This window comes from Rhipicephalus sanguineus, chromosome 5, assembly GCF_013339695.2.
Source record: "Rhipicephalus sanguineus isolate Rsan-2018 chromosome 5, BIME_Rsan_1.4, whole genome shotgun sequence".
Lineage (NCBI taxonomy): Eukaryota > Metazoa > Arthropoda > Arachnida > Ixodida > Ixodidae > Rhipicephalus > Rhipicephalus sanguineus.
The window spans coordinates 6,852,779-6,862,067 of NC_051180.1; the positions used below are offsets into that span (position 1 = coordinate 6,852,779).

Below are 9,289 nucleotides of genomic sequence, written 5' to 3' on the forward strand. Positions count from 1 at the left end.
AACCGAGGTTGAGCGAAAGTGCGAGAATCGCCAGAGATGCGCTTGCATTGTGGTGATGTTGACCGTCGTTGATTTTCTGGCGTACGTGCCGCGCCTGCCGCGGCATCGCATGTCTGAGCGGACGCCAGATCGTAACGTCGTAAAGTATTCATCAGCCAGCCCTGGTAAAAGATCGCCGCAAGTGTATTTGTAAGCGCGTGACTACAACTCTCAGATTTGGGCATGAGCGGCTGTACGGCATTGAGCCGATATCATAGAGTCCCAGCTGATATTTGGAATTTACGAATGAAAACAGTGTTGAATATTATGCTGTTTTACAGTAAAAGATCGATGTGCCAACAGTATCACAACAGATCATTAGATATTTACACGTGTTCCATGTATATTTGCTGTGTAAATACGCACAGCAGAGCTGTTGCCACTGGCACTGGAAGGGGGGCCAGACATCATGGATATATATACCGGTTACCGGGTGTATGGTTGTGCGCAGCGCCAGTAGTGCCTATGTTCAGTGTTGCTGTGTTGTGTATGAATGAGTGTGCGGATGTGAGTTCTGTGTATGTGTGAGGTAAGCTTGAGGCATTTCAGCCAGGTTCACTGTTACATTGTAGAAAACGTACGAAGGATTTTTTTTTTCCTTTTTTTTTAAACGTTAGTCCTAGCAGCAAGAGTGATTCTACTCTTGGAGGGAGTTCATGCACTCTAGCCCAACCAGCATTGTAAAACTCTGCGAGGGAGTAGCGCAATTCCAGCCGAGAGTCTATGTACTCCATTTCAAAAGCGTGACTTTACTCTGGCGAGGGCGCTTGTTCACTCTGGTTCAGCCAGAGTACCAGAACTCTGTCGAGAGAGCATGCCTACTCTGTGCAGCAGAGAGTTCCCAGCACTCCTGAAAAGGGAGTGAAATATGGGACAAGCGTTTACTCTCGCAAAAAGAGTTGCTAGCACTCTCTTGCCGCTGTGAGTGTATAGCTTCTTCGCATGCGCAATAATTTCTTTTTATTTTACTTCAATGCCACACGTCATTCAATGCTCTGCCATGTTCGTCGCACTAGACCTTATCGAAAACAAGAGCCTGGACTACTGATCATAATAAAAATCATTATTGGGGTTTAGCGTCCCAAAACCACGATATGATAATGAGAGACGCCGTAGTGGAGGGTTCCTGGGGTTCTTTAACGTGCACGTAAATCAAGCACACGGGCCTCAAACATTTTCGCCACCATCGAAAATGCGGCCGCCGCAGCCGGGATTCGATCCCGCGACCTGCGGCTCAGCGGTCGAGCACCATAACCACTAGACCACCGAGGCGGGTAAGATCCTGGACTACTGCAAATGACATCGGGGAATTACGTTCAAGAATATAATTGCGCATAACATGTGCTCGACAACACTGCAATGTTACAGATATATATTCCAGGCACAACGATGTTGCTCCTTGTAAACAACAACAACAACAAAAAAAAAAACGCTTGCTTGCTGCACAATGAGAGGAACCTCGTTCTCCATTTCATAAAGACCAATAAACCGACATCGGGCCCATTTTTGTTTCCAACAGGGTTGTTCGGTGAGCTGTACAGCAACGTTCGCCGGAGCTTGCACGGCCGTGCACCCGTTTATCTTCGCCTATTAAATGCCCACATGTCATCACACCAAATAATATGCTGATGCAATCGAGATTCAATTATACGGATATATTATATATCGCTACTTCCTGGGTTAATGTCCGTCTTTTCAGGTATTTGAATGCACATTGTAGCGGAACAAAACATGGACACAGAAAGTTGCATCTGTGTGCAACTTTCTGCGTCTATGTTTTGTTCCGCTATAACATGTATTCCAGTCAAAACCAACTAGCCCAAATTTCAGCTTTAACTTTTCAGGTAATTCGCACTTAAAAAAAAAATGTTGGCTTTCCCAGTGAAATTTCTCGTTTACATAATGCTTTTTTTTTTTATCGCTCAGCGTGTTCAGCACTACTTTCTTTGAAATCACACACGGGGATGACCCTGGCGCACCGAGGAGAAAGCCAAGATCTGTACGACATGCATACCACGAGCTGTGGACGATGCAAAACAAACCGCACCTCGCCGTTTCGAAAATACAACTCCCTCTCGTTCCTGCGAGAGCTTTTACCGGGCATTTTAGACCGATCTCGCCGCGAGTTGCACGACGCCACCGCTGCTGCAGTGCATGCCGGTACTTGGAGTACTCGTTCAGCCTGGTTCAGCTGCATACAGCTTGTGCATCGGCGAGCTGCATTAACGAGCTTGAGCGGCCGCATTTGGATGAATGGCGATGGCTGGGTTCACGTGCTGGAATGCTACAACAGCAACCTGAAGCAAAAGGACTCGGATTTTACGTGTTTTCAAAGGATGCCAGGCTCCGACAGGAATGTGTGCGACAGTCGACCAAGTCGGACGGAGCGGCAACTATACCGCGCACTTTAACGTATTCTTCGACGTGTTTGTGAATTCCGTGTGCATAATGCATGGTAATTTAGCAGCGCTCTATTGCGTCATAACAAGCTCTCTGCGCGACTGATGGGCCGATCAGCGACAGCAAAACTTCATACAACGTGTGCTCGATCCCCTCGCCGGGGCGACAGATTGGATACAACGTTTTCCGGGCAAAACAGAGATCGTTCAAATATATAGCGATACCTAAACCGACCTCTCGTCAAAAGCGATGACGACTGTCAACGATACCTGCATGTGATACAAACCAAACTGATATCCGCATGCTGTGTACAGCTGGCGCCATGAAGTGCATCGGCGAAAACTCGACCGTGCCGGCATCGCAGCCAACTTCGCCGCCGGGATTTCCCTATTCCTTTCAAAATGTGATATTATCGCGAACGCAGTGTAAAGCAGTAACATCGGTAGCAAAGCTTAGCTTCTTATATGAGCCTAGTCGGCTCTTATTAACGTACCGTACACTGCAACTTCGAAGCGGTAGGCCTAGCGACGATATCGGCGCCGAGCCATCGGCTGCCGCCGCCGCGGCCTGAGTGGGCTATACTGCTCATCCGCCGCACTGTCACCGAAACCTCTTCCTGACTCATCCATCCCTTGTGCAGCAGGAAATATTTTGCCGTTCACGAGATTTACGTGACGTTAAACTTTTGCAAACGGCATGCGGCCAGTCGTCGCCCCGCGGACTCGCTTCTAACCTGCTTCACGGCGACCGTCTCATATTCGTTCACGTTTAACGCATCACTGTGATCGAAGCACTGCGTTGACAACGCAGAGTACATTGAAACTCCTGCTTTAACAAAAAAGACGCGCAAAAAGCTTTCTTTTTTTCTTTTTCGTCCCATCGGTTTGTTTTTTTCCCTTCTTCGTAGTCGCGGAGAGCTCTACGCCGTTTCGGGCAAGTTACTTTCCGCAGACTGTAACTTGTATCGCTCGCGTGCTGACGTTCACTGCAGAGGATTTTTCCTCTCATGACGACAGGAACGTGATCTCTCGTTTTCTTATGTACTAATACTTATTCAGCGAAGCGACCCGAGCGCATCAACACGACGAGACGACCTGGCCACATGTAAGCGTTGTCTAGTGTTCTTTTTTTTTTTTTCTTAACTCTAGGACATGCAGTGTAACCTGAAGTAAAATACCATACATTAGAGGTCCGGACACAGTTTAACACAGCGTTCAATTGTCTTCTGTGCCGAGGATTCATGCCAAACGGCAATATACCTACCTGCAGCACGCAGCCGCACCAGCAGTGCTCAGAGTAATCCAACTAAGATGGCGCAGATCATCTGGTGAGATCTGTCTATTCAGGCCAGGACCAGGTCACCATAGATATTGGAAAGATTGCCAAGGCCTTACTGATTAGGCGGCAGCTTACGCTACCTAGCCGTTTGACACGGTCGAGTTCCAACTCTATACGTAGCAAAGGGGCTACATTTCACTCCTGCCTTGATTTTAGCCACCAGTCAGATAACCATCTCTTGGTAATTTCTACCCGCTGAAAGTCTATTTTGCCTCCACTCTCCCTAAACAACAACGCTTTGAAAAAGTCAGCCACACTGCCTTGAACTGTAGGCTGAAGCCCTTTACAGAAAAGAATCGGGTGGTCAGCCGTTGCCTCTTCCACTCCACACGCAACGCATAACGTCCCTTCTTACTTGGCTCGGTTGGTCCCGCCCTGGCTTCAAACAAGAGATACCCCTACCATTACCACAGATACTTTCTCTGGCTATTTCCTGCTTAAAAGTTCTGTAGGTTTGCAGTGTTACTTTCGTAAGCATCGTTATGTTTTTTCCACAGGCTCAGTTTCTTTTAACATTCGCATCGCAGCTTTGTCAAGGACACGAGCGCCGCCAAGGGGCGCGCAAGCGCTCATGGGAAAATTGTGTAGGCAGCAGCAACTGCCGCGAAGCTTTCCGCAGGCGCCAGCACGTCTCAGATCAAGTGAATTTGGTAAAGTGCAAAGTATTATTGCGTATTTCAATCGTGAACATCAGTGCTTAGCTGCGCCGGCCGCTTTCCATCTGTCTAGCGTTTCCGCGTGCCACTGCTCGACCAGCTGAGCGGTCCGAAGCTTCATCACTTTTTCTTTTCTTTTTCTGGGCCAGTATGCCTACGACATAAATAAAATGATCAACTCGCTTTCCTAGCTCAAGTCCAGGAGCGGTCGACGCAATTCGCGGATGCGAATGACACTGTCGAAAAGCACGATGTAAAATTTAAAGGGACACTAAAGTGTAACAACAACAACTTAGTTTAGGCTGGAAAATTACACTCTGAAAACCCTAGTGTTTTGACCACCGTAGGTTGCGTAATACATGAGAAAACCAATGTGAAAAGTTTCACTTTTAAATTTCCCGCTGAAGTCTCCTCATGGTGACGTCACGAATTTCAACGTTTACTTTTTTTTCATATTTTGACCACGCTGACTGAACGGAATTTCCTGAAGATTAACATGTTAAGTCCCTGGCTCCCTCAGAAGACAATGCATGCCTTTAATTTTTACCGATTGCGAACTACGCTGGCCCTACTAGACGCCGTCGAAATTATGACGTCATGACGACTGGTGCGGGATGTTGTGCGATTGCCATGCCGGTCCCGACCATCGACGCCATGGATGGATAGCTGCTATGAGCGTCCCCGTTATAACGGGGCGGTGACATGTGCGCCACCTGGCTCGACAAAAACAAAAACAAAAAACCTTTTTTTAAGTTGGCCTAACGCCTTGTCTACTTCGATTAATTCGATCTTACTATAGAAAAATAAAGAAAAATTCACAGCCCAGCTCTTACGGCAAAATGACCTCATTTTCCCCACTATTTATTTTTGTCTCCTCTCTAGTTTTCTGCCACCAATACTCTAACCGTATCTTACTTATTTCTATCGTGGACGTGTTTAGCTTTCCATTGTTGACCCTAACACCCAAGGCTTCACGTAGGCTCGTGCCCAAACACACACCTGGGTGGATATCTCCACATCCAATCAGAACACGCTCCGTCGTTTCCTTATATCTTCCCCACAGCACGTGAATTGTTGTTTACCGAATCTCGCCTCAAACAGTAAAGCGCTTTCCCTTGAACTTCTCCCACGCTTCTCAGCGACTTAGAGCAACATTCCTGAAGCGGGACGGAGTGGCCTCCAGGTGCGTCTAAGCGAGCCGCCAATTTCCCAAAAAGGGTCATCCGAGGTATCAACCTCTTCATTATGCACCTGCCAGTGCTGCAGGATTGGTGGCCACCGCGTCGAGACGAGAAAGAAGGGGTGGACCCCAAACTTGTTATTTAGAGATCGGAGCCATGTAAATACTTGTACATAAAAGTATTTTCTTCCATCGACTTGTCCTGCTGACTGTTCCGGGCACGATGCCCAGTTGCCCACTCGTGTTCGCACCAGCCACGAAACCCAGTCAGAACTGGGAACTTCAAGGTGGCGTCCCGCATTTTCTCGCTTACAAGCAGTCTCCTCGCGCCAATTGGCATTTCTCTGCCGTTGGTTGCGAGCGAAACATCAGCGTTGCACGTGAGCGACAATTCGAGATAGATACAAATAAATAAATAAAAAAGCTTCGGTTCGAGTGGGGGGGAATAAAACCCAGGCACTCCGCGTGGCAAGCAGCTGCTCTACCACAGATCCACGACACAATGTCTTGTAATGCGAGTAGTCTCCTTAACGCATGTGATGTTTCGCGGAAAATGTGTTGAATTCGCAACATGCGAACTGCACAACGACTGAGGGGTTTAAAGGCCCAGCCGTTACAAAGCACTCAAGACATATCTGATCATCAGCAAAAGCATCAACAAAGTGGGCAGCTGCGTAGGTTCGCGTGCTACCTTACGCAGTGGACCCTTCGCCGATTCGCAAAAGGAATAATTGTGGCGTAGTGGGCACTGCGCAGCTGAACTTGCAGTAGGCATTCTTGGATAATGTGAAACGGCCAATGCCGGGCGGCGTGGTCCAGGCCGAGAGGCCACGCGGCCCGATCACGCTATCTGCTCTTGAAGCGAAGCTCAAGCGTCCCCCAACTTTTATTTTTAATTGTTGGGGTTTTACGTCCCGAAACCACGACACAATTATGAGGGGCGCCGTAGCTCCGGGAATTTCGACCACTCGGTGTTCCGTGCACCTAAATCTAAGTACACGGGTCTCCTTTGCATTTCGCCCCCAACCGAAATGCGGCCAACGTGGCCAGGAATCGAACCCGCGCCCTCGAGCTTAGCAGCGCGACACCAAGCGTGGTGTTTGATGGAGTTTATTGGCGCGAGGGCCATGGTTGGCCAAAGAGCGCCATGACTATGAGTGCAAACGGGATGCACATGTCCATTAGCATTGTCCATCTCTTGCATCATTGCCATATTCTTAGCCGTTGTATATTTTACGCAATTTACAGCGACTTATTTTAGGCCTCTTTACAGCCACCTTACAAGCGTGGTGTTTTTATATCGTGAAAAGAGTAATTTGCTAATACGAGAAAAAACGTTTTTCCTTTAGAATCCCTTTAAAGATTACGCGAGACTAAAGTCGGCATCCAGAAAAATAGGATACACTGATCAGACAAGGTCGCTCGTGCCGCAGGTAAAAAACGATAAGCTTCAACCATCCTTCGTTGAATGCAGGTATTGCATTTTGCAAATGCCGGTAGTGCTTTCGCGTGTGGCTCACAGGTATCATCAATATGTATAGTCGTGAGCAATATGATATAGAACAGTGGAATAATCTTTAAAGGTGTTCATGACACGAAACGCTCAAGCAGAAAGGTATTACTCTGGTGATTCCATATGCCACATTCATATCACTACATTACGAGCAATCGCCGAATAAACAAATTCGGTGTTCCAGCATTCTTGACAGTATCGGCACGCGATACTGCGCATGTTGCTACATCCGACACACAACCTCTCGGTAATACCTACACTGACTGCGTTATTCCTTTCACATGCGCAAACATATTTTCAAACTAAATAACCTCGATCACACAGTAGCAGAACGAAGCATTCTTTCCAATGACCACTGGTGCCTGCCTATCAGATTTTTAGTGTCTCTGTCAGGGCCGGTGGGGCATTCGCACAGTAGTCTTGAAGGGCCTCTGTGGTGGTGTGAACGCACCCAGAACGAGAAAAAGTGTGCCGTGAACCAGAGTTGTTTTGTTAAAAAACGTGTTTCCAGGAAACTCCAGCAGCTTTTATCTTTATTGCTCAGAGGGTAGATAAGCAGAAAAGCTTTAAATGCTATCGCTATGTTTGACTTAGTCGCGCTTTCTCATGACGCCACGTTCAGTGAGTGCCAAATCAGAAATGCGCTCAAGGAGTGGAATGTTTCCGATGGCTCTGTTCTGATCAAGTAATCTCTTCGATGATCAATCACTGTCACGAGGATGAAAGTCCAAGGTCGAGGATCCATCACTGGTCTTGCCCAACTCGGCGGGCTGGCGTATACGGCATTATGGAGACACAAAATGACGACTGCGAAGAATGAATAACAAACAGGGTTTCTTCGCCGTCGTCTTTCTGAGAGTCATTTCGTTATGTCAGCCAGTAGACTGACTATCTTCCCTCGTAATATATGGCACGTTTGCAACAAATAAAAATTCGACGCAGACTGCTGCCCACGGTGTTGAAAATGCCTGTCTTTTCTTGAGCGAAATTGAACGGTAAGCGTGAACCGATGGCACGAAGCGTTAATTGGTGGGTTCAACGAACAGCGACCACCACAACAAAGCGCCAACAAAAAATCGACGCACGTGTTCGCCGATAGTGTGCCCTGAACTGCAGGGAAGGGAGAGAAATGACACGTTTCTCGAAACGGCTTCTTCCTGCACGGTGACCCGATTGCAGCCAGGCAACAAATGCCGCCGCGCCTGACCTTAGCCGTCGAACGAACCTCAGGTTCAACACGGCCGAGTGGTTTTTCACCGCGCTGTTAACATGCTCACAGGTGTGGACTGGCTGAGCGTGGCTTACGCCGAGTCGCTCGAAATGGGAGCTTCAAGCGCAAGGTCAGGGAGCCCCCCAAACTGCGCTGCCTAAGGGGCAGCAGACACGCAGCCCTAGTTACATGAATTAGCCCGCATCACTTGCATCTCGCTCGCGTTCTCTCGTGTATGGCGCTCATGGAAAAGCGTTACAGGCGTACGAGACTTACTTGGAACGTTGCACGAACAGGTTAACGGGGCCGCGATGAACTCGCATAAGTCACATGCACAGTGAACGATTCGTGAAACCACAAGAGCAGACGACGTCGAAAGGTAGGCCTAGCCTTCGGTACAAGAAGAAAGCCTGCCGGCGGAGCACCCCTACCTGCCGGAGAGCAAGCGACGAAGCATGATGCCACCGCACGCTGTGCGAACTCAGTCTTGGCAGGCGCAAACACTTGGTACAGGTGCCGAGCTTGCCCACAAACGCGGTTAACTTTGCAGCTGACCCTGCAGCCATAGCGGCTTCACGAGGACTGGCATGAAAAACTATCGGCTGCCCTCACACTAGTCGCGCGCCGCGCTGAAAGGCTCCGCCATCTCGCGGGCTCCGCAGGAAGCACCGGGCGCGCAAGCGACGCCGTCACCGTTTTTGAAGCCCGCTTTTTCCTGTTCCTGATTTGTGATAGAGTAAAAGTGGGCGCGCTGGCTTGGCCGATGCGTGTCATGCCAAATAAAGCGGACAGCTCCGTTTTGCTTCGAACGAGTCTTCGTATTTCACGGCTTCCGCGATTCCTCTGGAAAACCCTTGCGCTGCTGACGTCGCTTGGGCGAGAGAACGGTGACATGTGTAGATCGGTTTCGTTTCCCACTATTTTATTCTACGGAAAGGCCGGCGCATTCTTCT

The 9,289-nt window shown here is 48.7% G+C and overlaps 1 protein-coding gene across 1 annotated transcript in view; it reads right to left on the minus strand.

Annotated features, from left to right (window-relative positions):
- Window positions 1-8,950, minus strand: part of LOC119393150 (all trans-polyprenyl-diphosphate synthase PDSS1) — a 39,509-nt gene extending 30,559 nt beyond the window's left edge. The window contains exon 1 of the mRNA XM_037659971.2: window positions 8,768-8,950. Within this exon, the coding sequence (XP_037515899.1) occupies window positions 8,768-8,902 (135 nt within the window). The 5' untranslated portion in view covers window positions 8,903-8,950. The remainder of the gene's footprint in view (window positions 1-8,767) is intronic.
- Window positions 8,951-9,289: the final 339 nt, after the last annotated feature.